Source organism: Cucurbitaria berberidis (genome assembly GCF_010015615.1).
Source record: "Cucurbitaria berberidis CBS 394.84 unplaced genomic scaffold K460scaffold_2, whole genome shotgun sequence".
NCBI lineage: Eukaryota > Fungi > Ascomycota > Dothideomycetes > Pleosporales > Cucurbitariaceae > Cucurbitaria > Cucurbitaria berberidis.
Genome location: NW_024468936.1, coordinates 2453732 through 2481207, shown reverse-complemented (window position 1 = coordinate 2481207; position 27476 = coordinate 2453732). Strand labels below are relative to the sequence as shown.

General features: G+C 49.7%; 12 protein-coding genes across 12 annotated transcripts; 8 read left to right on the top strand and 4 right to left on the bottom strand.

The window, feature by feature from the left end:
- Positions 1-315: 315 nt before the first annotated feature.
- On the top strand, positions 316-2406 carry K460DRAFT_384114 (FAD/NAD(P)-binding domain-containing protein; the record flags this gene model as incomplete). Its single annotated transcript, XM_040935483.1, has 2 exons — positions 316-636; positions 684-2406. The coding sequence occupies 2 exons, from the start codon at positions 316-318 to the stop codon at positions 2241-2243; spliced, it is 1881 nt and encodes a 626-aa protein (XP_040790394.1). The 3' UTR covers positions 2244-2406.
- Positions 2407-2987: 581 nt separating this feature from the next.
- K460DRAFT_352905 (uncharacterized protein) lies at positions 2988-4614 on the top strand (the record flags this gene model as incomplete). The annotated part of the gene is made up of 5 exons (XM_040931684.1): positions 2988-3054; positions 3105-3333; positions 3387-3419; positions 3475-3953; positions 4004-4614. The coding sequence occupies 5 exons, from the start codon at positions 2988-2990 to the stop codon at positions 4612-4614; spliced, it is 1419 nt and encodes a 472-aa protein (XP_040790393.1).
- A 159-nt stretch (positions 4615-4773) lies between these two features.
- K460DRAFT_414492 (GroES-like protein) lies at positions 4774-6740 on the bottom strand. The gene is made up of 2 exons (XM_040937675.1): positions 6139-6740; positions 4774-6031 (listed from the first exon to the last, which is right to left on the bottom strand). Exons 1-2 carry the CDS (start codon positions 6411-6413, stop codon positions 4951-4953), a joined length of 1356 nt encoding a protein of 451 aa, XP_040790392.1. The 5' UTR covers positions 6414-6740; the 3' UTR covers positions 4774-4950.
- A 134-nt stretch (positions 6741-6874) lies between these two features.
- On the top strand, positions 6875-9138 carry K460DRAFT_307427 (dibenzothiophene desulfurization enzyme A). Its single transcript, XM_040930069.1, has 6 exons — positions 6875-7023; positions 7138-7483; positions 7534-7546; positions 7595-7654; positions 7702-8436; positions 8487-9138. The coding sequence occupies exons 1-6, from the start codon at positions 6921-6923 to the stop codon at positions 8709-8711; spliced, it is 1482 nt and encodes a 493-aa protein (XP_040790391.1). The 5' UTR covers positions 6875-6920; the 3' UTR covers positions 8712-9138.
- On the top strand, positions 9139-11519 carry K460DRAFT_307424 (MFS general substrate transporter). Its single transcript, XM_040930068.1, has 4 exons — positions 9139-9708; positions 9759-9935; positions 9986-10742; positions 10790-11519. Exons 1-4 carry the CDS (start codon positions 9549-9551, stop codon positions 11136-11138), a joined length of 1443 nt encoding a protein of 480 aa, XP_040790390.1. The 5' UTR covers positions 9139-9548; the 3' UTR covers positions 11139-11519.
- K460DRAFT_363852 (uncharacterized protein) lies at positions 11165-11595 on the top strand. The gene is made up of 2 exons (XM_040932901.1): positions 11165-11383; positions 11440-11595. The coding sequence occupies exon 1, from the start codon at positions 11196-11198 to the stop codon at positions 11361-11363; it is 168 nt and encodes a 55-aa protein (XP_040790389.1). The 5' UTR covers positions 11165-11195; the 3' UTR covers positions 11364-11383; positions 11440-11595.
- Positions 11596-11762: 167 nt separating this feature from the next.
- Positions 11763-13327, top strand: K460DRAFT_363851 (kinase-like protein). Its single transcript, XM_040932900.1, has one exon. It carries the CDS (start codon positions 12021-12023, stop codon positions 12969-12971), a length of 951 nt encoding a protein of 316 aa, XP_040790388.1. The 5' UTR covers positions 11763-12020; the 3' UTR covers positions 12972-13327.
- Positions 13328-14426: 1099 nt separating this feature from the next.
- Positions 14427-17454, top strand: K460DRAFT_363850 (uncharacterized protein). Its single transcript, XM_040932899.1, has 4 exons — positions 14427-15010; positions 15062-15202; positions 15253-15757; positions 15807-17454. The coding sequence occupies exons 1-4, from the start codon at positions 14517-14519 to the stop codon at positions 17253-17255; spliced, it is 2589 nt and encodes an 862-aa protein (XP_040790387.1). The 5' UTR covers positions 14427-14516; the 3' UTR covers positions 17256-17454.
- Positions 17455-17922: 468 nt separating this feature from the next.
- On the bottom strand, positions 17923-20156 carry K460DRAFT_307418 (HET-domain-containing protein). The gene is made up of 2 exons (XM_040930067.1): positions 19782-20156; positions 17923-19586 (listed from the first exon to the last, which is right to left on the bottom strand). Exons 1-2 carry the CDS (start codon positions 20144-20146, stop codon positions 18200-18202), a joined length of 1752 nt encoding a protein of 583 aa, XP_040790386.1. The 5' UTR covers positions 20147-20156; the 3' UTR covers positions 17923-18199.
- A 265-nt stretch (positions 20157-20421) lies between these two features.
- Positions 20422-22363, bottom strand: K460DRAFT_426644 (uncharacterized protein; the record flags this gene model as incomplete). The annotated part of the gene is made up of 2 exons (XM_040938257.1): positions 20422-22102; positions 22159-22363. The coding sequence occupies 2 exons, from the start codon at positions 22361-22363 to the stop codon at positions 20484-20486; spliced, it is 1824 nt and encodes a 607-aa protein (XP_040790385.1). The 3' UTR covers positions 20422-20483.
- A 1181-nt stretch (positions 22364-23544) lies between these two features.
- On the top strand, positions 23545-25511 carry K460DRAFT_374799 (Metallo-dependent phosphatase; the record flags this gene model as incomplete). The annotated part of the gene is made up of 2 exons (XM_040934700.1): positions 23545-23622; positions 23757-25511. 2 exons carry the CDS (start codon positions 23545-23547, stop codon positions 25509-25511), a joined length of 1833 nt encoding a protein of 610 aa, XP_040790384.1.
- Positions 25512-25757: 246 nt separating this feature from the next.
- On the bottom strand, positions 25758-27302 carry K460DRAFT_333211 (tRNA methyltransferase complex GCD14 subunit; the record flags this gene model as incomplete). The annotated part of the gene is made up of 1 exon (XM_040930870.1): positions 25758-27302. One exon carries the CDS (start codon positions 27300-27302, stop codon positions 25758-25760), a length of 1545 nt encoding a protein of 514 aa, XP_040790383.1.
- Between the last annotated feature and the right edge of the window lie 174 nt (positions 27303-27476).

The following is a 27476-nucleotide window of genomic DNA, read 5'->3' as shown; positions in this document are numbered from 1 at the left end:
CACACGGTTGTGAGCTGCTACAGGGAAGCAATCACGACAGCCAAGGATGATTAGCACATGGCGTATACCGTCAATTGGTGGGGTGAAGACGTGATTGCGCATAGCTTGGGAGCCGGAACACGAAACCGATAGCGGGACGATAACGAAGGCAATGAGCCTGGGTGGAGTGTCGGTCTACGCGCATAGCGGCCTGGCTCGTTTCTAGGCTTTAAAAGCTTTCATGGCGGTAAATGCATGTGTTGTAATACAAGCGTTGCCTAAGGGTGTGATTTTCTGCGACAAAATCTCGACAACCCAAGTCGTACTGGAACGAGTATGGCGCCAAACTCGGTTATTCCTGCCGTTGACAAGACGACGACTGAGGCACAAACATCAACCTCCACACGACGCGTCGCACAGCTAACCGACCATCTCGCACCTGCGAAAGAGACGGAGCAGATCAATACACCTTCTTCGACACCCGTCAACTACCCGGTATCGAAATTCAAACTCGATCCCAATCGTTGTCTCGACCATGTGCGAGAGCTGAAAGTAGCGGTAATCGGCGCTGGCCTTGCGGGAATTAATGCTGGCATCTTGCTCCCAGCAAAAGTGCCCGGCATCAAGCTGACAATTTTTGAGAAAAACAGCGACGTGGTAAGTGTTTTGAAAATCCCACCTTGACTCCTCTGACTCTTGTGTAGAGCGGTACATGGCTCGAGAACGTGTACCCTGGCGTACGTTGCGACATCCCAGCACACGTTTACCAGAGTACTTTCTCGCCCAATACCCAGTGGTCTGAGATCTTTGCCAAGGGCGCAGAGATTCGCGAGTACTGGCAATCGCGCGCAAAAAAGCATGATGTGTACAGATATCTCAAGCTGCGACATCGCGTGGATGAAGCCGAGTGGAACGATGCGCAATCACAGTGGCGCTTGAAAGTTCAGGACCTCGAGAATGACAAGACATCCACCGAGTCTTTCGATTTCATCATAACCGCAATTGGCCGGTTCAATGCATGGAAGCTGCCTGACTACCCTGGTCTCGATGAGTACAAAGGGTTCTTAAGACACACGTCAAATTGGGATCCTTCTTATGACCCCACAGACAAGAGGGTGGCAGTCATTGGCAATGGAGCAAGTGGCATCCAAATAGTACCCAATCTGCAGCGCGTCTCAAAGCATGTTACTCAATTTGTACGGAATCCAACTTGGATTGCGACCTCTTGGGCAGGTGACGAGCGGACCTTTGAGCCACAGCCATACCCTGACGAACAGCGGAAATCCTTCGAGGATCCAGAGACTTATCTAGCTTTCCGTAAAGATCTCGAAGAAAGTTATTGGCGGAGATTCCGTTCTGTGATTCGAGGTTCGCCGGAGAATGTGGGCATGCGAGAGCAGTTCATTGATGTCATGAAGAAGCGGGCAGCAAAGAAGCCAGAACTTCTAGACGGACTCATTCCAGACTTTGCACCAAATTGCCGACGTTTGACACCAGGACCCGGATACTTGGAAGCCCTTACTGAAGACAACGTCGACCTGGTCAAAACACCGATAAAACGCTTCACTTCAACCGGAATTGAGACGGTCGATGGAAAAACCTACGATTTCGATGCTATATTCTGTGCTACAGGTGCAAATACTAATCTGGTTCCACCCTTCTCGATCAAGGCACGAGGAGTTGACCTGAACAAGGCCTGGAAGCCGGAAGGAAAATTTGGCTTTCCTTACACCTACATGGGCCTTGCTACTCCAGGCTTCCCCAATCTATTTTTCCTGGCTGGTCCAGCTGCTACTGGCTCCGCGGGAACAGTACCTCAAGCTGTGGAAACAGCAGTCACGTACTTCGCCAAAGTCTTCCGAAAAGCATCCTCACAAGGCATCAAATCCATTGCGCCCTCCAAAGAAGCAGCAGATGACTTTGTCGACTACTGTGATGCTTTCTTTCCCAACACTGTGTTGACAGACAATTGCTCTTCTTGGAACAATGGCGGCACTCCCGGACAGCGTATCAATGGTCTATGGCCCGGCTCGGCTGCACACATCACCATCGTCAGGCGTGAACCGCGGTGGGAAGACTGGGAATACGAACGCGAGAACAAGATCAATAGATTTGCGTACTTTGGCAATGGCTACACACAGGCCGAGACGGAGGACGACGCTGATATTGTCTCATATCTGAAAGCTCCAGGGAAAGAGGGCGACCTAAGAGATGTTCACGAGAGCTGGTGGGACCTACCTGGCTCAACAAAGAAGTCGGCTTGAACAACTCTCTTGTTCGTTTTCGATTTTCAGCATAGCATATTGCACGCCCTCGCCTTCTCTCTAAAAGGTTATACGAGTCAGACACCTATTCCCAGTGCCATATTAGAATTAGATCGAATCGACAATATGCAACTTCAGCAAGGCGATATTGACTCGCACGCCCTTCGCAAATAATTGCCCGTTTGCCTCTGGTGTCACTTATTAATCCGCACGTCTCTATTTTCCATATCACGACATTTACTTATCTATTTCGTCAACAATGGCTAGTCCAACATTCTTCCTTCGCGCTGTTCTATTTACGCGATATTCTCCGCGCGGTTAGTGCAGGTACTTGGTGTTCTTCGTCAGGTACAAGGAAGATGGCGTGCTACCCCGTCAAAACGCCGATCTCAACAACGTGCCGAAAAATTCCCGCAACGGCTGTTCAAATGGCAATTGAATGCTCGGGAAAGTCTAAATAGGTACAGTGCAAGGTGACGTCCGAGTACCGGACAGCTGGAACGGGGTCCGGGCCTTCTGTGGCCATGGTTGGAGCAGACGCGTTGCCTGTGCAGGTACCTTTGAGATTCGGCGGTACTTGCTAGCTTCGGTAGGGAGAGTATGATGTTGTACATGGTTGCGATGAGGGAATCTCGTTCTAACGATATGGTTGGCTGTATTTGAATGTATTGAATCCTCTTCGAAAAACTACCATCTCGAATTTTGGCCAGCGCAAACATCGACATTAGTCACAACACGTCAAAAATGGGTGAACAAGATGTCTCCCTCGAATCGGCCAGCGATCATCATAGCGAGAGGCGCGATTACCCAGGTATGCTCAAGTTCTTCACAGTCCTTCCGAGGCGTTGCTGACTCTGTCAGTGAAATGGTACCGCTCAACGTTTTTCAACATAACTATCTTGGGACTATGTAACTTCAGCGCTCCTGGAATCTGGGGCGCGATGAACTCCCTTGGAGCCGGAGGAGCGCAGTCACCGACTCTGGTCAATGCCGGCAACGCGCTCACCTTCTGCTTAATGGTTGTCAGTTGCTACTTCAGTAGTGTAATGGTGCATTACATCGGTATCAAGGGCGCACTCATTTTTGGAACGTGAGTTTATAACAGCTGTATCTTGTCGCGCGCATGCTAACGGAAATGCACAGTCTTGGATATGCTCCGTATGCAGCAGCCCTGTAGTAAGTGTTGCAGTCGTAAAATTTACATAGAAGACAAACGCTAATTTCACAACAGCACAAACAACCGCTTCGGCACCGAGTGGTTCGTATACCTTGGTTCCTCCCTCTGCGGCATCTCAGCTGGCGTGTTCTGGATGGCCGAAGCAGCCATTGCGATCGCCTATCCCGAACCATGGAACAAAGGCAAAGCCCTGGGTTACTGGCTTACATACCGCCTCGCTGGTCAAATTCTCGGCGGTGCGATCAATCTGGGGCTGAATGTGAAGCGTGACAAAGCCGGAAAAGTCACCTATACGGTGTACTTGGTCTTCATCGCGCTACAGTGTGCAGGGCCAGTAGTGAGTTTGTTTTTGAATAAACCAAACAAGGTGCAAAGGAAGGACGGAAAGAAAGTGGAGCTCGCGATTTTGGAGAACCCGTGGTTTGAAATCAAGCAGACTACGAAGCTGTTCTTCACTAAGAGATTCCTACTCATCGTACTTTGGATTGGACAGGCGGTTTTCTCAGAGGCTGTGTACAACACCTATCTTGCCCGTAAGTCATACACCATACAGAGAGTGATCCTATATTAATTCGGTCACTAGTATGGTTCTCCGTCCGCGCTCGTGCCCTTGGTTCCTTCCTTTCTGGAATCATCGCTGTAACTTGCGGCAATCTTCTAGGCGCCTATCTTGACCGAACCAGCATTGCGTTACATGTTCGCGCCCGCACCGCATTCGGTGCCATCGCCGTCCTTCAAGGCGCCTGGTGGCTCTGGGCTACCGTCCTAGTCAGCGAGTTCCGGCATACTGACCCGACCTACGACTGGGCAACACCAGGTTTTGGTCGAGCTTTCGGCGTCTTCGTCTTCCTGACAGTAGGCTTCCAGCTCAACTACCTCTTTCTATACTTCATTATCAGCAATATTGCGACCAGTGAGCCTGAAGTCATTCGTTACGCAGCGCTGCTGAGAGGCACGGAATCTGCATGGCAGGCAATCAGCTATGGCATTACGTCTGTCACGGTGTTCGCCGAGGTTGGCGCTGTGTATTGGAACTTCGCGCTATGGGCTGTCGCTATTTTCCCAGCGTGGTTGGTAGTCAAGGAATTCGGTGGAAATAGGAAAGCAGCTATCGAACAAACTGATAGCGGCATTGTTACTCCGCCGATCAAGGTCGATGTTGACAGCAGAGAAAGCAAGGCTGTCGTCGGTTAAACAGGTTGCGGAGTAGGAGCATCAGGGGGAGACCCAAGTAAACTTTGTGGAGGATTTGAATAGCCGTGTATTCTATCATGCAATACTGCGTGAGATGGAATTTCAAGGCGGGTTTTATTTGTGTTACACATATACAGTAAATTTACTTCGCTCAAGTTAAACTTGTTCGCTAGAGATTTGAACGTTGATGCTGAGCAAACTTATACTATCACCATAATCACACCAAACTTGTTGCTTTTGAAACGCATCAAATATTATGCTTGTACTCCAACACATGCTAAGTGGCAATAAAACAGACCCATGTGAAACTTTTGACCTTAATTGTAATAATCAATATCATCGCAGCACAGCCACCAATCGGCCTCCACTAATCTCCCTTTTCCTCATTCGATCAAGCCCCTTGTTGATGCCTTCCAGTCCGGCCACGGTTCCGACGACATCTGGTGGCACCAACAACCCTTTGCCAAGCAGCTTCTCACACCAAGCGCTAAGTGCTTCTCCCACTTCTGCAACCTCATGATATAGCTTGATCGGGACAGTGTGAAGTGCGACACCCTCGGGTATGTCGGTCTTCGGTAGCCCAGTCAACCCAACCAGATGGGAGTTTTGCAATTCTGAAGAAGTCCCTAAAGGCGTTGCTGGTGGTGTAATGAGCTTCGAGTCCTTGCGCTGGAATGGCTTCTTGCCTTCTGGAAGCGCAGAAACTGTTGGAGAGGAGGTAGCGAGTGATTTGAGAAGATGTCCAGCTGTTTCCTTGCCTTCCGTATCGAACCCGAAGCGCGCTCGCTCACCAGTTGCCGCTTTGATGATACTAATCGCTCTCTCAGGGTTATGAGAGTCGATTAGCAAATCGGGGCGTATTGTCGTACTGGAAGAGACTCGCAGACCATGCTTAGCCCCGTCGACGACCGAGATGATCTTCAATCCAGCCAGCCGTGCGATTTGCTTCGTAACATGTGCGCACGTCGAGCTACCTCCCCATATGACAAGAAAGTCCCCAGATTTTGCTCTCTCGGCTTTTCCGATACCGCTCAGACACTCCTCACGGATATCTGCGGGAAGACTTTCAGGATCAATGTTTCGCACAATATCCAGTAGGTCTGGGCCATCCTCGATGGACTCAAAATTGACACCCATGCATATGCCTAGTGCTAGCGCTGCTGATATGAAGGCCACCCCTAGTATGCTGCCAGAGTTGATTGAGATGTGCCGAGGTAGTCGAATAGCATTGAATGACGACGCGATGCTATATTCTTGGAATGCAGCTTTACGAAGATCGCGGTAGTCGGTTGATGGCACGACGACGATATCGCCTTCGCGTATGCGGGAGTTGGGCGTTTTGGTGGCTTTGACAACAGTACCTACCAGTTCGCGCCCAGATACATATGGTAGACTTGGGATGCCAAAATTGTAGTCACTAGGCATGTGTGAGCAAGGAAGCCTCTAGACAGGGTTTGGGGGCTATGAGAGCGAGAGAACTCATAATTAGGGTTGTCAAAAGGAAAAATGGATGTAAGTACTCACGGTGCTTTCCAGTCAATTGGATTTAGCCCTGCAGCGTTGACCTTGACCAGTAGTTCATGGTCGTGTTGTATCTCCGGGACTTCGTGTTCTGTTGATATACCGTACGGTTGACGGATTGCATGTAATAGCAATGCTGACTGATTTTCTGGAAGGGGCGTTCTTTCTGTGCTCCGCTGAAACTCGATTTGTAATTGGGTCTTTCTTCTCTTTGCACGTGGGGATGCACTTGACGGCGATGTTGTTATGCTTCTCGTTCGTAACTTTCGTGATGACATGATGTAGAGGTCGCCTGCTTGTGCTGTTCAGTCACTGGAGTTGAAGGCGAATGTGGCCGTGGAACAAGAGGTGTTAGGATCGTCGACGGTATGATGACATGCACGTGAGTGGACCACCGTTTTGCCAGGACAGGATGTTCCGAAGTCCCGAGGATGACATTCCGCTTCGCAGTCCAGACATGCGTATGCGTTGCAGGTGCATGCATATGCTGTGCAAGGGCCAAGCCTGTGGAGGCACCATCTTGTCGGCATTGTGGAGTGAGATGGCGTGGGAGTGGGGAAGTTCTGTCGGTAAGCGGTAAAACGTGGGTGAGTAGCTGGGCCTATGTCGGAGAGAAAGTGGATAGTGTGAGATGCAGGGTAGTATCACCGATGGGGGGTTGTGTTCTATCTTACCGATAAGCGATTGCGTATATAGAGGTCGTAAGCACACCATCCGCACGATGGAACAAAACCAATCCCTAAGCGACATCGGTCTACAACGTTCACTCCTCAATACTCTGGATAATGGCGAAAAGAAAGCGCCAGGGCGAGCACGCCACGAGAGCCTCAAGAAACGGAACCAGGGCGTCTGGAAAAAAGTTAATCATTAATGCGTTCGTTGAAATGTGTAAGTCATGTGACTAGAAGGCGTCATGCAAGTCGAGCCCTGTGCATGCTGGCGCTGGCGATAAGCTTCTTATTTCCGAGTTCTAAGAGATGCTAACCTGCGAGATATCAACAGGCAGCGGCCATCAGTCGCCAGGATTGTGGAGGCATCCTGACGATCATTCACACGAGTTCAACGATATCGACCATTGGGTTGAGCTCGCCACGCTTCTTGAGGGAGCCAAGATCCATGGTATCTTTGTAGCTGATGTCCTCGGAGGTTACGATGTTTACAACGGGAACCTCGATGCTGCGAAGATTTCGGGCGCACAATGGCCGGTGAATGAGCCCTTGGCAATTGTCTCTGCAATGGCTGCGGCCACGAAGAGCATCGGCTTTGGTATAACCGTGTCAACCACATACGAGCAGCCATATCATCTCGCTCGAAGGCTTTCAACTGTCGACCATCTGTCGAAAGGAAGGTAAGGAGGCCGTGTCCATTGTTTCGACTGAGAACTAACGTTTGGTTAAGACTTGGCTGGAACGTGAGTTCGCCCAAGCCGCAATGTGTGCGCAACAGTTAACATGTCCAGATTGTGACAAGCTACCTCGACTCTGCAGCTAAAAATATGGGAATGAAGGAGCAGCTTCCGGTAAGGCCTTCTCACTTCAATAACGACCAAGACTGACAGGGAAAAAGCACGATGAGCGATATGCACAGGCTGAGGAGTATGTGAAGGTTATGTATAAGCTTCTTGAGTCTTCTTGGAGAGATGATGCAGTCGTGTTGGACAGAGAGAAGGGTGTGTATACGGTACCTGATCGGGTTCGAGAGATCAACCATGACGGCAAATATTTCACGGTACCAGGACCACACATCTGTCAGCCAAGCCCACAGCGTACACCATTGATACTCCAGGCCGGCACTTCAAAATCGGGGAAGGTGTTCGCCGCGCAAAACGCGGAAGCTATCTTCGTATCCGCGCATGCGCCCGCTGTATGTGCGAAGAGCATAGCGGAGATCAGGGAATTGGCGACTTCGCAATTCTGCAGAGACGCGAAGAACATCAAGGTTCTCGCTCTCGTAACCCCTATCATTGGACGAACAGAAGAGGAGGCACAGGCTAAGCTGGCTGATTACCGCAAGTACGCGTCGACTGAGGGTGCTCTGGCCTTGTTTTGCGGATGGACGGGGATCGATCTCGCAAAGTACGGAGACGATGAAGAGCTACGGCAAGTAGAGAGCAATGCCGTTCGATCCACTGTAGAGGGATACGCGCGCTTCTCCCCTGGAACGTCCAAGTGGACAAAGCACACGGTCGCTGAGCACGTTAGCATTGGAGGAAATGGGCCAATTTTTGTTGGTACCGCCGCTCAAGTAGTCGACGGATTTCAAACCTGGATTGATGAGGCAGATGTCGACGGTTTCAACATAGTGAGTCGCTTCCAAGAGCGGATGCTGAGTATGAACTAACGGAGGGACAGGCATATGCGCTCTTTCCACAATCGTTCAAGGATGTCGTCGACCTGTTACTCCCAGAGCTGAAGTCGCGAGGCTTGTTCTGGGATGACTACGCCGTTCCAGGCGGAACCTATCGGGAGAACTTCTACGCGAAGAAGGGTCAGAGAGGACCATTAGACGAACACGTTGCCTCCACATATCGCTGGAAGGCCGGGGTCGACGCCAAAGGTCATGTCATTCCCGAGTAGAGCAGTTTGAAGGTGGGCATCCGAGCCCGTCGTGACAAGAGACGGATTTCACATGAGCAGTTGAGCGGGAACGCGACGCGTCTTGCAGCGCCAAGCGCTGACTAAGATCACCTTCGTCGTCCACATCTCGGACTTCACCAAAAGCTTGTACTTCTTCCCAAACACCCAATATGTATTCTGCTATGTAGAAAGATTTATTTATTTTGAATCGCACATGTCTGAACTGCCAATCACTTCGCTTCAGGACCTCGAGTCGTCTCAAGCTGTTTGTCTACTCAGGCGTGCCGTTGAGTCAACACCATGTGTGCATGTCACATCGCGTCACCTCAAAGTAGGAAATAACTGGTACCGAGACGCCTATGAAAGTTTTTGAAGTCGCTAACAGCTATGGCGTTACTATTTACTAGATCTATCTCAAGCCCAGCCCGCCAGAGCTTTTCATCATCGAAGACTTTTCTAGACTCATGCAAGCCATGCGCTCGAGCTTACTTCCCAAGACGAAACTCTGATCTTGGCAAGGAACCAATTCTCGATGTGTAGCTGTGCTAGGTTGGAACGGTGTTCAAATACTTGTTGCCCAGGTCTAATTTTTTCTCGCTTAGGATGGTCTCATCGAAGCTTGGTATAACGACATGCACATCTAACCCGTCTAGGCAGTTGATGTACATCTATCCAATCACATCGTCTTGACAACTCGGGCCTTCTACCCTGCCCTCAAATGTTGCAATGGGTTATCGTCGGATGATTTCTACCGCCTCAAATAAAGAATGATCTTAAAGATAGGACCCTCTTACAACTATCAACGTGCTCAAGTTTCGAGCCCTGGTGATCTTCAACATGTCCTCCAAGCAACCTGAGCTGGAGGTCGAGCAAGCAGGAGATGGCCCTACAAAGCCTGTCTCGCGCTTCACGAGATGGTACAGAAGCCCTCTGTTTAACGTTATCATCGTAGGGTTGATATCTTTCACTCAGCCTGGTATTTGGAACGCGCTCAACAGTATGCACTAGACTTCTTCGCTGAACTATTTCCCCGTCTAATGATTACAGATGTCGGTGCAGGCGGGCAGCAGGAACCCTACCTCGTCAACGGGGCCAACTCTCTTACCTTTGGCATCATGGTTTTCGGTTGTTCAATCTTCGCGATTCTCGCCAACAAATTCGGCCTAAAGAATGTGCTCATCTTCGGAACGCTGGGATATGCACCGTACTCTGCGTCACTTTACGGTACGTAACATGCGTATTTCGATTGAGTATGGGATGCTAACTTGCTATAGTCAACAACCGCTATGGAACCGAGTGGTTTGTTCTATTTGGCGGTGCAACATGCGGTATCGCTGCTTCCGCCTTGTGGGCATCTGAAGGTGCTATCGCGCTTGGCTATGCCGACGTTCACAATCGCGGCAAGTTCACTGGTATCTGGCTCGGCCTCCGAGAACTAGGCCAGCTGATCGGCTCTTCCATCCAGCTGTCTTTGAACCACAAGAGTGGGAAAAGAGGCAAGGTCGGATACACGACCTACATCGTCCTGATCGCCCTTCAATGTCTTGGCCTCCCGCTGGCCCTGCTGATCTCTCCCCCGCAAAAGGTTATCCGTCCAGATGGCCAGAAAGTGCCAGACCCCACGAAGAACAAAGCGGTCATGAAGGAGGTTCGGAGATGGTGGGACTTACTCCGCGATAAGCGCTTCTACCTACTCATCCCAGTCATGATCGGCTTCAATTGGAATGGAACCTATCAAGGCATCTACCTGACGAAGTACTTCTCTGTCCGCGCGAGGACATTGGGAGCCTTGACTTCTGGAATTGCGGCTACGGCTGCAAATATCCTCTGGGGCTGGTTCTACGATACGAAGTTCTGCAGTCGACCGACGCTGGCAAAGTTTACTTGGATTCTATTCTCAGTACTCATGCTGGCACTGTTTGGCTGGCAGGTGGCAAACGAGAAGCTATACGAAGAGGCAGTACCAAAAGTTACACTTGACTGGGACCTCCCGGGCTTCGGTCGCGGCTTTGCAGTGAACGTATTATTCAGGTAAGTTCACTTGTTGCCATGCACGTACCGCAACTAATGCTTTCTAGATTCATGAATGAATCTCATTACATGTTCGTATACTGGATTCTCGGCACCTTCTTCGACGACATCGAGACTCTCACTCTTGCCGTCGGTCTCCTACGCTCCTTCGAATCTATCGGCTCATGCCTTGCATTCGGGATCGGAGCTGCGAAAATCAGACCCATGATCAATCTCATTGTCGCGTTTGTCATGTTTTCCATCACCATTCCGTCTACATTGGCAGCAACCTTCCTTGTCCCGGAGCGGCCAGTTGACGAACGCAGAGCATTGTCAGATGATGGTTCGAGCGCAGCGGAGGACGAGAAGGAGGTAGAGGCAGCGACTGTTGCTGCGTTGAGGAGAGACAGTTTGTAAGCCGCACGAGATAAGCGTATCATAAGCTTTACATAGTAGCGTAGTAAAGCACACTTGATGACTACTTGGATTTCCGCTTCTACTCACCACTGGCTTCATCCTATACACATACATAACCTCTGTTATATGTTTAGGTTTATACCTCCTCTAACTCTTCATAGTGGCTCACGCGAGCTGGCTAAGAATATACCCAAGAAGACAAGAAAGATCCCTTACATGCTTTAGCGCTATACAGTTAAGTGAATCTATCAGCGTTAGTGTTTCCGAACTAGTTGCACGTTTATATTGTGGTGCACGGTACGAGAGTGCCAACTTTATAAGGCGCTACCGACAGTGGTTTCTGGGTATGTAGGCGCAAGCACGCGGGAGTGGGCAGTGGGATTGATAAGGTGACGCTGAAGAAAGCCTATTGCTGGCAAAGTGCTGGTAAGAGGCGGAGCGTGAGCGCGGCAAAGTGTGATGTGAGGGGAGGGGGTTGCGGGGAAAGAAGGCTACAGGAGTTTTTAGTCGGGGAGCTTGGCACGTGCTTGGTTCGGCGGAGCAGCGCAGGGCGACAGTTGGCCTGTGCCACCAAGGCCGCCGCTACTTGGACGAAAAGAAACAGATTCTTTCACGTCTACATCCCCTCACCTCAAAAGCGCTAGCGTTCCATCAACCCTCCTACCCGATCATATCTACCTAGCTCGAATCCACACGGTCAAACATCAAAGAACTCTCTTCCTGAAGTACGACACCTTCGAATCTCAGAGACAGTGGGCCTCTCTGGGCTTCTACTGACTACCGGCCTCCCTTCTCTCTGCGCTTCGCCTACCATGCCCGCCTTTGCTAGCATCGGTTCTTTCTGGATTGCGCCTACTACACCCGTCCCCTACACTTCACACCATGCCCGTTCTTGCTGGTCTTCCATCGCCCACTCAAATAGGTCTCTCGCGTGATATCATGCATTCTTTCCAGAACGATCTCCTCGAGTGCTATTCCGACGCCGAATTAGTCTGCCATATCGACAAGTCCCCGCGCCTCACGCCCTTCTCTGCAATATCCCTGTTATCTACCAGGTACTTAGCCAAAACCTATGTGCCCGAAGCGTTGGAAGATTCGGTTAGAGCCGTGGAAGTAGCTCGTCAGCTGGGCGTTCGCGTTCCTGACATTAAACGCACGATTAAATCCAATGATGGAGCATTTTGCATTATGGAGTGCATTGAAGGAACCACGTTAGAGGAAGCATGGGCGAAATTAGGCTGGTTTGCATCTATAAAGCTGGCTGTGCAGCTTCGTCATGCAATCAGCCTTTTAAGATCAGTGAGCTCGTCTACTGCAGGATCTCTTGCAACTGGCGAGTGCAGGTCATTTTGGCTTGACGACCGCTACGGCGTGCCGGCAAGGTCAAGTCCAGATGATATCACTTCCTTTATTAAATTCTGGGCCAACTTCATCTCTATTCGACAAGAAATAAAGAATGCGCCCCACTGTTTGGTGTATTCAAAGGTATACACGCCTCCAGCGGCCAGGACATTTGTTTTTACTCACCATGATCTTGCTCCTCGAAACATTCTTCTTGATCATTCAGGTCAACTTTGGTTAATTGATTGGGATTACGCAGGTTTCTACCCTCCTTACTTTGAGTACGCGGCTATGCACAATTTTCACATTCCTCAGGATTGGAATATGTTTGCGCGCATGCGATGGCATCTATTTACTTGGATTGCAGCTGGGCGCACTGAGAAGCAGAGACGGCTTTTGGAACGCATAAGATCGAAATTCACACGGTTCAGTGTCGGGCGCCGCTTTCACCTCTTGGCAAATAGCATTCCGACCAGAAAGCCAGTATCTTAGGCAGACCAAACTGAAAGGAGAACCAAAGTTAATTCAAACACTTTTTAAGTAGTAACAGACGTTGCTTAACTGGACTTAAGTGCTTCACGCGGTTATTAACATACATGTTATAGTAATAGAGTAGTCTCTGGTCGATTCCTTCAAGTAGCGATAGTGCTGCTCATCATCCTCTACTACAGGACACATGATTGCTGGGCGGGTATGCAAACGGTAGACACAATCATATGTAAAGTATGTCTACCTATGACCAGGCTGGGACCTGCAAGCCTCTACTTAGCCCGCGCGACGCCTATTACGCGTGCAACCCTGCGCAGCTGCACCCTAGCAGCAAGAAATAAAGGCGTCTTCGACAGCGGATTTCGTATAGAGTGTCCTGGACTGGGGTCAACAGTTGCGTTTTGGATCGGCATAACAGCTGTGCGTCAAAGAATTCATTAGGACCCTTGGTTAGTATCGAGTATCGAGGGTAACTTGGAGCTAGACGGGCGTCACGCCCACTTCCCATAGACGCCTGTTGGCCTATGGCAGACCGTGCTCTCCTGCATGAACTTTGTGCAACACCACGAATACTATGAGTGGCAGAGTGCTGTGCATTTTCTGCACCGAGGCCCAGGTGATTTATGTGTGCGGCTTGATCCCCTTATCTATGCTGCCTAAGAGGATTTTCAAAGCGCCTACGCCCTAGTTGAGCTATCGCTGGTTCTGTGAAAGTACTTTGAGTGCGGAGATGTTTGTGATTACATTGATTCTCCGAAGGATAAGCTATAGCCAGAAATCGACCGAGGGTTATCCACACAAGCCGTCCTGGGCGGGGCTTACATAGTCACAAAGCTTTCAAGTATATGTGGCAGAAACAGATCTATAGGAAAATAGTGATAGAGATGCAATAACAATGTCGAGTGTTGGGGAGCTAGATAGGTACGGTAGCGAGGCAGACATCCGACGCGCCGCGGATACGTTCCGCGCCACTCATCCCACCTCACCCTTGTGATCAAGAGCTGTCTGTCCCTGGAGGCCTACCGTCTTCTTCTGACTCCTATGTACATCTGCTTGCGCGCTCATCTAGGCAATGGTTTTAACTCACTCGATAATATTACGTCAAGCGTAAAAGCGCTCTACGTCGTGTGTCGCATCCGCCGCCACCAACAGAAAGCGCGGCTCTGTAAAAGGAGCTCCCATTCGTCGTTCCCCAAGAGCCTAGCCGAGGCAGCAGGAACGAAGCGCTTTGCGATTGAATTAGAGTTAGCTCCAATAACAGGAGGTATAACTTGTTTCATTTAGGTCGATGTGCAGCTTCCTGTTTCGTATTCCACCGTTACGCTCAAATTGAATGGCTGCGATCGTGTTCTGAGATTTAACGACCCGGAATCCATTTTCTATGGGCGCGAAGAGCATGTGAGAATATGTCCACATATACAAAAGTACTACTAAGCCTCTGACCTTATGAGATCCAATACTCAACACATGCCTCTTTTGCAGAACATCAACTTGAACGTATCTCTTGGGAATCTTCTGTGCTCTTAAGCTTCAAAATCATCCCTTTCAATGACTAAAGTCTCTAGACTAGAAGCGACGAAAACACGTTTATCGAGCCCTGCTTCTTCATGGAATAGGTTCAGGAACGTTCATGCTGCGAAGGCTACCAATGCAAATATATGTCAGAATGGCACCGCCTCCCATAAAGCTCGCAAAACCAAATCAGTGAATGATCGGTATCGAGATCTACGGCACAAAGCGAAAGAATTGGGCATTGTCGTCCAACAGACAAAGTTTTGCATCAACCGACCAGGAAACGTTCCTATTGAGCATCAGGCAAAGTTCGAGCACATCCAAACACTAGGTCGTCTAGCGTACGATCCATACGGGCTACAGCCTAATCCCGACACAGTCGATAAGCCGTGGCAGCTTGCAAACAAGTTGAGAGCCGCAAGGCTAAACAAGATCGCTATCAATTGCAGAGAGGAAAGACTAAATGAAGGTGGATGGCGAGCCAGGGTTGAATATAGGCTATTTGAGCGTTTCGAGATCGAAGTTGCTTGGTGGGCCATCCTTCGAATGTGTCAGTCGTGACCCTTACTAACAAAAATAAGCAAACATTGCCGCAAACGTCTTTGGAAATCTGAGATTGAAGTGGACCCAGCGGCAGGTAACAGCCGAACAAGTTCATTGAAAGAACGTCAGGCACGGCGGGAACCGTGTAAGTGTGGTTATGAGTGGAGCATGAGCGACATGTATGGTCTTTCGAGGATTTATAAAATTTACCTGCTGACGCATGTCATAGTCATGACACGGGCTTAAGCGACATATTCTCGTCTCGGATTGAGGAGTCGAATATTCTCCATCACGATCAAGGAGCAAATTTTGATCCAGTGCGTAAGAAACCAGATCGCATCCATGGACTGCAGAGTACTGCAAACCTGGAGAATTTACTTCGGCGGCATTGTGACGCACAGTCACAACAAAAGGATGAACCTTCAAAAAGGCTACTAGACATCATCCAAACTACCTGTAATCCCGATAGCGGTGGGAAAAGCTTACTTTTCCCCTTCCTAGTGATGGAAGCAAAGAGTGAAAAAGGTGGCAGTAACTTCGATGAGATCGAGGTACAGACAGCGCTTCCAATACGAAACCTTCTCATGCTTCAGCACGAACTTCAACACGCCGAATGCAATAAGATGGAAGTTCCAGGAGGACCACTTGCTTGGTTTCTTGCTGATGTCGGCGAAACATGGAGAGTGTATGGATGTTATGTAACGTGGAGCGAAGATGAACCACATCCATCTTGGGTGAGTCCCTCAATATCTTGTACTTGACCTGCAGCTAACAGCTCTTTCGAACATCGTCCTCCTTTGGGAAGGCAGTATCACCGGGCTCGATGAGGCGCTCCAATTGGTCCTAATCGTTGATTACATCTTAGATTGGGCACGTGATATTTATCGCCCTAGTATCCTTCGGCAGCTCAAGTGCGTTGTCGCAAGGGGTGTATATTCTGATTACACCATCAGCCACGATCCTGATATGTTCTCAGTCGCGAATCCTACGCGCCAATGGCTTAGTGGTTCAGGTGGACTAGCATCGGTGCCAACCACAGATTCTACAACTAACCAGGCGCACTTCGCAGATGAAGATGATTCCGGAGCCGAGGAACAATGGAAACTTCCCCTCTACAAAGACAGTGTGGGCTCGGTGAAGCACGGCACAGTGCTTGAGTCTCGCGTACGTGGACTATACATTACAGTGGATAACATGAGTACAATACTGCAAGGTTTCGGCGATTCGAGAGCCGAAACATGGTTTATGTCTAGCATTGTCAAAATCATTATGACCCGAGGAAGATGCTTCATGCTACCTAATGCACGAGCACTCAGCACCGTCGAACAGATCTGGACTGGTGACCGCACATACTCTGAGATACTCTCCAGCACCTCATGCCCGACTCTAGTTTCCTTGCAGGTTAGATTTTGGGTCGGACAAGATTGGGAGCTGGTGCGAGAGCTGACCTATCTAGCCATCACTGAAGAGGCATTTAAAGACCTCACATCCTTGTACAAGCACCGGGAGCTGGATCCCCCGGAAAGCTGGAAGTGTGCTCCAGTAGAGCAGTTTGTTTCTTTAGTAGATCAGGAGAACAGGGCTTACAGGGACGATTTCTTCATTCGGTGTCTAGAACGACAGGTTCTGCTTTTTCGCCACACTCCTCGCATGGAATTCCGATACGATGCAAGGTTGACGTCTTCAATAGGTCCAGTGGGTCAGCTCGTGTCTTCAATCTATACGAGGTATCGAATTGGAAATCGAAAACCAACAGAGGCGTTCATACGACATTGCGATACAACAGAAAACATTCTTCCAAAACCTGGAAATCCACTTTGGAGCGCGAATGATAATGGAATACTCGTCAGTGGAGATTCTTTTCGTCTTTGTCTCTATGTCACGAACAAAGAACAACTCGTGTTCACCTCTAGCCGAGTTGTTAAGAACCTCGCTTCGAGATTTGCACTCGATGAGCAAATTTTCCATGCCTGTTTAGCCGATGAAAATGGTATCCTTAAGGCCTCGCAGTCCAAACGCAGGGATTGGAGCACGCAGTGTCGTTTAGGGTCCGATCCGGGGGGGCTAGTTGATCTTGCCATGTGGATTATTGAAATAAGAAAGTCGAGGGTTCAGCTAATGGAGATGCGAAGTGAATTTTCAAGCATTGATATGTTTGATAAGTTCATGAAGTTCGAGGAGGAAGTTCGAGAACGGTATGACTGTAGCTGGTTGGATTTTTCTTGGAGTTAATGAGTTCCTGACAAAATTGCAGCTCTAGCGAGCGAATATTGTATTATGAGGGTAAACATTCCTGTACTTAGGAGAGAATTTGTCGTAGATCTCTCACTGCACTGATCACTTAATGGTCGTCATTTCCGGCGGGAACTACGCCCACTCATGTAAGGCATTATTCTTAGAGTTAAATTCCTAGCTTCAATATGTGTCGATCCATGGATACGTTCGCCTTTGCTATTGCACAGGTCTTCCATATTTCACTTAGCGATACCCCAACGAACCGCCCCACTCGGATAGTGAACCTTTCTCCTATATTACCTGCATATATTTACATGGGGTCACCATTGCTTATCAGAAGTATCTTGACGATACATGAGCCTAGATTTCATAGTTCTTAGAGTTAGCGCATTTCAGGTAGTATCTAGAGAGCGACACGTATGAAGCCAAAGAGATGGGCGCGGGGGATGTTTGTAAGATCAAGGTGTAAAAGGGGTGTAATGTAAAATAGCGATACGCACATGAAACCTTTTGATCTCAAAAAGGGTATAACAGAGATTACTCAGCGTGATTGCTTGGCAGTTTTAACATATCTCGGGCTGGAAGTCGCATCAAGCTTTTCTTGCTAAGAGATGCGCTATCGTAGCGCGGCGAGTAGATCTTAGGTACAAACCTGATCAGGTTTCCGTATTTTAACAAAAGTAATTTCAATAGAAGCTGCAAGTCTGGCCATTTCCTAATTTCTTATCCCACATGGAACGACCAAGTTGTTGGAAACTGACGTAGTGTCTCCCTCTAACGACCGCATTGACCAAAGTCTCAAGTCAAAGGTGGCCCCAATGCTGCATATTCTTTATCGATCTGACTATTCGAAAAGAAACTTTCTGTATCAAAGTGCTATTGGCAGTACTACTGCCTCTTTCTGTATTTTCCTCTTCTCTTGGTATGTATACTGGTGTTGGTCAAGTATATGCATCGGGAGTCCAGAGGTCATCATCGAATTGCGGCGCATCTTCGGTTCTGCAAACTTTGTGGGAAAAGTGGATCTTCCAAATGTGGGCCCTAGCAATGCTCGCATCTTGGGTTACATGAGTTGTGAATGACACAATGACGGATTGATTGCCAGTATGGTCAATGCGCACGAAGGATGACTTGGGGACCCTTCGGTTGCGCAACTCGAACAGTACACTCCCGCTTTGCCAGTCCCCGTTAGAAGCCAATTGCTGTATATGGTCCATTGTCCCACCGTGAGCGTCTTCTTCCATGATACCAAACTGTGCTCGTAAAGGGTCTCTGGCTGACCAGCCAAGCGAGCAGAATCTGTAGGAGCAGGTCACGCCTTCGCCATCTGGGTGGCGAAGATGAGTGCGAAAATTTAATTTCACGGTACCAAAGTCTCTACCAAAGTAAGTGAGAAAGAAAGTTTGATCTTCGTGATCGTAGGTATCCAATGGCCATGGGCGCGAGATATTCAAGCTGGGGCCTTTCGTGATTTGTAGTAACGAGGAGCGCATCTGCGGCAACATTATACTCATAGATGCAAAGCGGGAGTCACGATATTGTGACTCCTTGGGCATCTGTGTGAGAAGATACCGTTCACCAGCTGGAGCCATGAGCATACTGTGAGGTTTATAACTGTACAGTATGGATGGGTTTTCGCGAAGGTAACGTCCCCGCTGAACGTGGCGAAGACGTATACCCAGGGCCATGCCGTTCCTGCTGCAGTTTATTGGAAGGACATAACTAACGCCAAGATTTGATCCTATCTGGCTCATCAGCATTGGGACTCGAGTCTTGATGCCAACGTTGGAGGTGGAAAACTCGCGGAGTTCTCCTTCATGGTTAATATAATCATGGCAATCGGAAAACTCTGCGGGGGACTCAGCGAGTACACCACACAGAATTCGTTCCTCAGGCTGCGCCGGGCGTAATACAGGTACTATACCACTGCTGCTATCCTCAGGGACGACTAGCTGATATGGGGAGAAGAGAGTCCAACCGAATATGCTCAGGTCAGCTGTGTATCGAATAATCTCTTCCTGCAGTCGACGGAACGCTTTATCTGCTTCCCCGTACAGAAGCGGCATGTGAAGATCAAATATCCCAAGCAAGCAGTATGCTTCATCCTCGATTCGGGTTGTCTTTCGACGAGCGGCCCAAGACATCTTTTGAGCGACACTGAAGTCTGAAAGGGTTCGGCAGCCTACTAAGAGTTGACTGTCGATATTGGTGATATTGGATAGCTGTCCCGATGATGAATTTTTTGTAGTTCTCATTTTCCAATCTGAATCAAAGAAGATGACTTCTTTGGGGGCGATAAGCTCTTGTAAGGTCCAGCCTCGGGTAAACCTGGGGTGCAGAGTTCCGTCAGCACGAAGAGAAAGGAAATTTTGGAAGCAATCCTGCCTGTGCGCCAAGTGCAATATTTGGAGTAGGAATATAGCGAGGCACGGCTAAACGTGGCTACATGAGCTCGTATGAGCTAGCAGATGAGATCCCAAGTTGCGAAATTCGCCATGACTGTAGTGTATGAACAGTACTCACCAACGACATTTCCCAAGAGCATCTTCCAATTCCGCGTCCGGCGACAAGTCTGCAATAAACGCGTAGCATACGGCACTTCGCTCATACCATCGATACATTGAGTTAATAGCTTCGCTTAACTCGGCACTGCTGCTCTTGTCGATACAACATGTATCGATCCATGCGTATTCTATAGCAGCCGCTTTTGCTATTGCACAGGTCTTCCAGATCTTCTCGTAGCCTTTCTTGAGCTCGAAACCGCCGTTGATGTACTCTTGGTACGTGACCTCTTCGGCGGCCCATGTGTGTGTGAGTATTGCGTAACGTGGTATATCGCGTCCGTGGAACTCTTTCATAGCGCCAGTGCTGGTATCGATGAGCCGCATGTTTATTTCGATTATTGAACTGCTGTGCTGTGAGAGGACAAAGCTTGGCAGACACTGGCGAGGTTCCATTAGGTTGAGGGGTTGTCATGCACGTCACTAGAAGATTGACCGAGGTTAGACCGGCATTAGCTTGATAGTATATTGGTAGCTAGAGTATCAAGCTATAGTGCACCATCTGAATATGTCCACGAGTACAAGCAGAAGGGCAGTAGAACATGCCCACCACTTCGCCGAATTTGCCTGACTGCATCAAAGAACCCACATGCCTGCAGAAGGCTGGAGACAACGGAATTGCAGTCTGTCTAGACTCCTTGTTCAGGTTCCTGTACGCGGTCTCTTATCTACGGCGTATTTCTGCCAATGGAAAACTCTCCAGACTCGGTATGAAAACGTTCCCCAGCAGTCCTTCTTCGTCCGAGACTGGAGTGATGCCATCATCAGTGGAGTGAGGTGTCAACACCGGTCGTTTCCGTGCTAGTCCTTCGAATTGTAAGTTTAGCATGGTGTTGTCGGAGATTCTTTGTCTACTCGACGAATATAGAGCAGCATCCACGAGACTCTTTTCGAACATTCGACCGCCTTCAAATGCTGCTATAATGACTTCGCTGTCATTCATAATGTCGAATGGCGGCGTAGCTGCCCACGCGCGCGTCCGAATGAGCTCGCAAAGGTACGCGCACAATATGACCAGATTAAGGACACAAATGATCCAGATAAACTTCTTATCTCCAAATACAAGCGCAGGTACCGTCACGGAAGCTGGCACACTTTCGGTCGGCTCTGGTGCCCCTGAGGCCCACCTCGTGAGGTGCAAGTTAACCAGTAGGTTATCCACCAGCGAGGCAAAATAATCTTGCGTACCCCGAAGCATTGTTGCATTACCCTTACGTCCCATCTGATTGGATAGCTGGTTGATGTTGGTGACCAGAGCTATGCCAAGCTGGCATCCTCCACTACAACTGTCTCCAAATGTAAGATCATTAAAATACGTATCGATTCTGGTCGCAACCACATCACCGTGAGTTGGCCAATCCGATAAAGAGCCCTTCAATAATTCCGAGCGGATGATTTTTCCAGTGTTGTTTACGTTTACCTGGAACATATGCCCCTTAAAGGTGATGTCGCATTGTATATTTGTAAACTGGCCGAACGTATGTTGATCTTGGGTCTTGTTCGTCGGGCTAGCGCCGGTCATCAACTGCAGCTGTATCTTGCGTTCTGGCTTGTTGTACACGTGGTTCCATGCGAAGAGGTCTTCCGGTAACCACACTGCGAAAGTGTTGAACCCGGCCCTGGCTCCAGTTGCAACAAGCCCAGTTGTCTGCCACAGGTTAATGGGTTGATCTTTATCCGTCACCTCTACGAAGGCCGCAATGATGCTGTCGTTATAGAAGCATACAACGTCGGTGCGAAGACCTTGCTCAAAATACTGGTAGGAGTCCGGAGCCTTCACATCAGGGATTTCTGTAAAGCCAGCTCCAGATCCAGACCCATAGCTTCGACCCTCGTATACAAAGCCGGTTTTATCGAGTTTCGCATGCCTAATTGTTCCATCTGTGAGTACGGAGGCCGCACGTGCAGAGTCTTGCAAAGCCCCTCGAAAATTGTTTAGGTCAAAAGAGAACAATCCCTGGTCGACTAGCCATTGACCGGTTGTGCCAGCAAATGTGGTAGAGAGCTCTCCATCCCAGAGGGCAGAAGTATTTCGAATATTGAATGTCGGAATTTTAATCCAGCTTTTTACATCTCGTTGGGCCGGGTGAGGAGATATGGCAGCCGCCCATAGAGGTGCAGGAGTCATGGAAGCGAGAACTACCATCATGACAAGTAGCGTTAATTTCCAAGATAGATCCCACGTCATTCTTGGGGAGGTCACAGCTTGTATGAAGTGCGCGTTGTAGAGCCGAAAGTGTTTGGACGATATAGATAATAACCAATACGAGCGGAATAGTGCACCTTCAGGATGTTTAGTACACAGTGGACGCAGGGCTTGTCGTTTCAATTGAACTCACAAATGGCGTGTATGTGTACTAATGCAAGCATGTACGATAAGAGCTGCACCATCACTGTGACGAGCGTTCTATTGGATTCAGTCCACTGGACGAGAGCTTCTGAACCTCGATAGCCAGCAATGTGCGCACCAAGAACCGTGTAACAGATCGAAGAGGTGACTAGTAGTCCAGGTATGGCTGCAAAGCGGTCGAACGGAGCAAACATCGTGCTTTGCTTTTGGGTAGGCTGAGGATTGGGGGATAGGTGGAATGCAAAAATGTAATCAATTACAAACATAGAAGGCTAAATGAGGGGCAGCGCGCGTTCTTATTGTGTCTCCGCAGCGTGCGTTCTTCTTGTGTCTCCAATCTTGGCAACCTAGGTCCGTTCTCATTTCACGGCTTCCACGGCGCTTATCGTTAACTAGAAGCAAACAAAGATTAATGATTGGCTCTTCAGTTGGCTGCCTCACCAAGGAAGACCTGACCACCCCACATTCTGTCAGCTGTACGTATTGTTGCATGTGGAATGATAGTGGCACCGCCATTGCGGACCCACGAGAAGTTGTGCGTTGTCTTTTCTCGTCGCGATTGTCTTTGATGGTAGCTGCCCATTTTCGTGCTAAAACTTCTATGCTACTATTTAGTAAATGTCTGAAAGGCTGGTAACCTGTTTTCGGGAACGCTTTGACATAGATACTTAGGTGAATGTGATTGCGGATCAAAGCTAAGGAATAAGTGTAAATCAGGATTACAACGCAGCATACTCGGCGCACTGTTTTATTATTTGCACAACGTGTCGACTGATGCCAATGGTATCCATTGTTGATCTGATAGGTCGCGGATTATGCGAATCTTTTCATGACCTCTTGCTTTGACCTATGTTGTCAAGATATTCAAGATATGTTACCTCCTGGTAGGTCCCACGCGTGCGAGCTCCCATATACTGAGATGTCGTGGCGAATAATAATTTGAGCGCGAGCGGTTTGGTGTTGATCAGTCGCATATGCCCATCATGTTTGACAGCAGGATTATATTTGACATCAGGCTGAGGCTGAGTATGCGTGTCGCGTAGTATTACCATGTCTGACAGAACCCGCATCCTGAGGCCATGGGTCTTGAAGCACAACATGGGTAAGCGACGAGAGGTAGGAGGAGTGCATCGATTCGATTAGCCTTACGAGAATGATATATCTGAAATCGCTGGAACCCAGACGGTGTAGTGGTGATCGAACTCCATCACGCCTGTGCGAGCTAGACCACTCCTGGCTTAGTGTAACTCGACGTCATCGTGATCCCTCATGTTGTGGTCTCACGAATTTCACAATGCTGGAGATCGAAGACGCGTACTGCTCCATTAAAACCACGGCACATTAACCACCAAGCGATGCTAATCACTTAGCAACTATGGCATCTACGAGCGATGTTCTCACGCTTGTCAGCTCTCTAGCCTTGCGATTCAGTATCTGGGTCTTCTTGCGATGGGTATGTGTACTGAGAGCTAGTAGTTATAGGCAATGAACTAACTGACTTATGTATAGATCCCTACGACCGTCAGTACCTCCCTCAGTCATGCGCACGATTGCTCTTAGCTGCCATACTGACTGTCAAAATCGTAGATTGTGCCAGCACTTGCGACCGCGCTCACGCTCGTCTACATACCGTCCTTCTTCACGAGCTTTCAGGACACGGCGCAATACAAGGTCATCTCAGACGAACTCGATATCATCGTTAAGGAGACGGTTGCAAGCGGCGATGACTCTAGCGACGACATAGAACTGATTGACGGGGCCGACGATGGTCCCTTGGAGGAGTTGGATGTGCAGGAAACGATCCAATATGAAGAGAGGGAACCCAAGATACTCAGGACACTGCTTACTGGCCTCCCGAGTCCATCGTCTGCGCTGTGGAGTTGGATCACTTTCGGCATCAATATGGCCTTGATCGCCATGGCTCTAGACGTTGTATATCGCGCACCGCTACTGCATCAGTGTCACGACGCGTCTTTCGGTCGCGTTGGATACGTGTCAGATCATAGCGCGAATGTTCTCGTGAGGGAACCATATGCGTTCGATGTCAGGGTTTTGTACAGGTCAATCGATGAGCCAAATCGATCGTGGATGCATAAGACGCATTATGCGAGCCAGCCCAACCAGTGGCTTACGAATGAGACCGATTTCACAACTGTGATGAGCCTAGATCACCTGCGACCAGATACGCCATACGAGTATGTCGTTGAGACATCGAGTGGAAACAAGACGGGCACGTTTACGACTGCTCCACGACCTGGGCGCATATCGCTACTGAAGGACAGCAAATACACGTTCGTACACTCGAGTTGTATCAAGCCCCGAGTTCCTTATACGCCTTTCCAACACCCTCTTGAGTTCCCAGGCATGAAGCATCTCGCCCACTGGCTACCTGAGCTCAAGCCATATTTCATGCTCTTCCTCGGGGATTTCATCTACGTTGATGTTCCCCACCGCCAGGGAAAAGACCCAGAGACTTACAGACGTGAGTACCGTCAGGTATACTCCTCGCCATCTTGGTCCGCAGTCAGCGACAACCTCCCCTGGATCCATGTCATCGACGACCACGAGATCCACAATGACTGGAACGGCAACATGACCGGCGTCGCAGTCCCGGCCTACGACGCATTCACGCATTATAATGCTGCGGCAAACCCACCTGCACATCGCAAAGGCCATACTTATTTCTCCTTCACGCAAGGACCAGCGGAGTTCTTTCTACTCGACACGCGACGATATCGCAGCCCAGCGACCAAAGACCCTGACGATACATCCAAGACTATGCTTGGTGAACAGCAACTTTCCGACCTGCTGGCTTGGATTCACAAGTCCCCGCCGCATGGCGTCCACTGGAAGTTTATCATAACTGGCATACCATTTACCAAGAACTGGCGATTTGGCTCCGAAGATACGTGGGGCGGATATCTGCACGAGCGTCGCGAAATCCTCGAAGCAGCGTGGGAGTTATCCACCGTGAAGAACGTCGGTGTAGTGATCCTCAGTGGCGATCGCCATGAATTTGCCGCTACTTCGTTTCCGCCGCCCGTCGGCTCGAAATGGCCTGTTAGTTCGACTGTGCATGAGTTCAGCACGTCCCCGCTGAGCATGTTCTACCTCCCGTTCCGGACGTATAAGGAGATCGATGACGAAGATGTCTGCATCAAGTACCTACCCGATGGAAATAGCAAGTTCGGCGCGGTCGAGATTACGAATCCGCCGCATGGCGAGCAAAGTCTTCTCAACTATAGGCTGTTCATTGACGGCAAGGAAGCATGGACACATGTCATTTCTACGCCGCCAGCGAGAGATGGGAGTCACAGGGCGAAGGATGCTGTTTGGGGCTAATTATGCGTATGAAGCTAAGGTAAAGTCCACAGCCAGGCCATCTTATCCGGCTGTTGGTAAGCAAAGAGTGCGTAGATTTGGGAAAGAGTGTTTGGTTTGCACAGAGGCAAAGTTCTTTTCGACAAGTTAGGAAGTCCTCGAGATATACCAGGATCATAGGGTGTCAGTTGTCAGAGCAGGGTTCAGACACTGGTCAGATTTAATGCTTCATAATAAATTGGGTATCTTTTTGATTGACACAATCCTTCAAGCCCAGTTCTTCCTCGCCTTCTCTTCATCGTCCCAACTCCATTCGCGCGGCAGCACAGCAAAGACCAGATAACTCGTATGAGTCTTGAGCTCTGGCTCGGTACGATGCACTAATCGCCCCTCTTTGAACAACGTCCTGCTCTCCAACTCCTTCTTCGTCCGCTCAAGCCTATCTTGCTTACTGGGCGGCACTCCCTCCATCTTCGCCTTCTTCTTCCCCTCTCCATCTTCGGCTGGTTTTACGTTATGACCCTTCTTCTTCGCCTCCGCCTTGCGCATAACCTCCTGCTGCTTCTCCTTCTGCAACCCATGGAACACCGCCGCACGTCCTTCTACATCGCGTAATCGCTGCACGGCTTCCTGGACGGTCGCGGGACTCGAATTGCCGCCGCGCACACCTTCTTCCTGGAGGCCTACGCGGTCGCGACGGACCTCGAGGCGCTTGGCTTGGATCTCGACCATGTCTATTTCTAGCCAACCGAGAGAGCGCATTGCGGAGACGGTCTTTGTGACCTGTTCGATGCATGGGGAGAAAGTGCATATGCGGATAGCGTTGTTGGTATTGAGCGGCGAGCGAAAGGGCTTCGGTGTTGTGGGTGGTTGAACTTGAGGTGTGGCGGGTGCTGGTTCGCCGGAGGGTGTTGAAGGGTCCTCGGCAACAGCCTTTAGGACGGCAGAGGAAGGTGGTGAGCGCGTGAGATGCTTGAGGGCTTGCCAGGGCGCGGGGAGGTCGAGGAAAATGGCGTCCGCGTCTGGGCTGCTTGGGTCGTCTAAGCAGAAGCCGTCGTTGTATACATCGCGGTGCGTGACTGTGACGAGGTCATTCAGGCGGTGGTCCTTGATCTCAACCTGTAGTTGCTGTGCGCGTGGCTCGTGGTACTCGAAGCTGTAGACGCCCCCACGTCTACTTTTGCGCTTGCGTTTCTTGGACACTCCAACGGCATTTGCCTCTTCATCGTTCGTCCCATTTGTTATGTCATCGGACGCAGGATAGCCGTTGAAGACTGCTCTTACTGCGGCGTGCGTGAAGCTGCCACTTCCTGCGCCTGCCTCAATGATGTGGTCGCCCGGCCGTACGCGCAGTCGCTGCAATATGTAGCTGTAATCCGGCGTATAAACTACTTGGGTTCGGTGTGGTAGAGACAAAGTCCACGTCTCTGGTGTAGGTGGTATGAGATGCGCGAACCCACTACTTGCTGTCGAAGCTTTCACAAGATCCTTCTTGACCACCTCTCCTACCTCGGGGATTGTCGTCTCTGCGCCATTATCTTTCGCATCCCGCTTCCGCTTCTTTGCTTTGCCACGAGAGCCAGTATCGACGACGGACGCGAGTATCTGCGTGCCCCAGGGCTGGTCGACGAGGGTACTATGCGGGAAGGAGCCAAAACGAGTGTTTTCGACCTTGCCTTCTGCGTAGTCGGAATCGGCGTTGGGTGAGAGGACGGCTGGGATGAGATGGTCGCGGCGCAACTGTAAGATCCCGATGTTATTTGCTGATGCATGGGTTCCTGGGTCGAGGAAGGGCGAGGGAGCATGCGCCATCGAGGCAGAAAGGAAGGAATGCCTGGGCTGAGATTTGGACAGGAAAGAGGAACCACTCAATCCCTAATGGATGCCACTCAATACTAATGGGACTTGGAAAAAGGACGCCTAAGCAAAACTTTGGCGGGGAGCTTTCGAAATTGCCATTGGTGGGGAGAGCGCCAAGATTCCACA

What these genes read in the sequence shown, in the direction of transcription:
- K460DRAFT_414492 (XM_040937675.1), bottom strand. Translation starts at nt 6,413, where the DNA reads ATGTCATCACGAAAGTTACGAACGAGAAGCATAACAACATCGCCGTCA. An exon ending in CCAATTGACTGGAAAGCACC is followed by an intron (nt 6,032 to 6,138) that starts GTGAGTACTTAC and finishes ACACATGCCTAG; the next exon opens with TGACTACAATTTTGGCATCC.
- K460DRAFT_307427 (XM_040930069.1), top strand. Translation starts at nt 6,921, where the DNA reads ATGGCGAAAAGAAAGCGCCAGGGCGAGCACGCCACGAGAGCCTCAAGA. An exon ending in TAATGCGTTCGTTGAAATGT is followed by an intron (nt 7,024 to 7,137) that starts GTAAGTCATGTG and finishes AGATATCAACAG; the next exon opens with GCAGCGGCCATCAGTCGCCA. An exon ending in ATGTCGACGGTTTCAACATA is followed by an intron (nt 8,437 to 8,486) that starts GTGAGTCGCTTC and finishes ACGGAGGGACAG; the next exon opens with GCATATGCGCTCTTTCCACA.
- K460DRAFT_307424 (XM_040930068.1), top strand. Translation starts at nt 9,549, where the DNA reads ATGTCCTCCAAGCAACCTGAGCTGGAGGTCGAGCAAGCAGGAGATGGC. An exon ending in GTACTCTGCGTCACTTTACG is followed by an intron (nt 9,936 to 9,985) that starts GTACGTAACATG and finishes AACTTGCTATAG; the next exon opens with TCAACAACCGCTATGGAACC. An exon ending in GCAGTGAACGTATTATTCAG is followed by an intron (nt 10,743 to 10,789) that starts GTAAGTTCACTT and finishes AATGCTTTCTAG; the next exon opens with ATTCATGAATGAATCTCATT.
- K460DRAFT_363852 (XM_040932901.1), top strand. Translation starts at nt 11,196, where the DNA reads ATGACTACTTGGATTTCCGCTTCTACTCACCACTGGCTTCATCCTATA.
- K460DRAFT_363851 (XM_040932900.1), top strand. Translation starts at nt 12,021, where the DNA reads ATGCCCGTTCTTGCTGGTCTTCCATCGCCCACTCAAATAGGTCTCTCG.
- K460DRAFT_363850 (XM_040932899.1), top strand. Translation starts at nt 14,517, where the DNA reads ATGACTAAAGTCTCTAGACTAGAAGCGACGAAAACACGTTTATCGAGC. An exon ending in TTCGAGATCGAAGTTGCTTG is followed by an intron (nt 15,011 to 15,061) that starts GTGGGCCATCCT and finishes AACAAAAATAAG; the next exon opens with CAAACATTGCCGCAAACGTC. An exon ending in ATGAACCACATCCATCTTGG is followed by an intron (nt 15,758 to 15,806) that starts GTGAGTCCCTCA and finishes ACAGCTCTTTCG; the next exon opens with AACATCGTCCTCCTTTGGGA.
- K460DRAFT_307418 (XM_040930067.1), bottom strand. Translation starts at nt 20,146, where the DNA reads ATGCGGCTCATCGATACCAGCACTGGCGCTATGAAAGAGTTCCACGGA. An exon ending in GCTCTTGGGAAATGTCGTTG is followed by an intron (nt 19,587 to 19,781) that starts GTGAGTACTGTT and finishes TCTGCACCCCAG; the next exon opens with GTTTACCCGAGGCTGGACCT.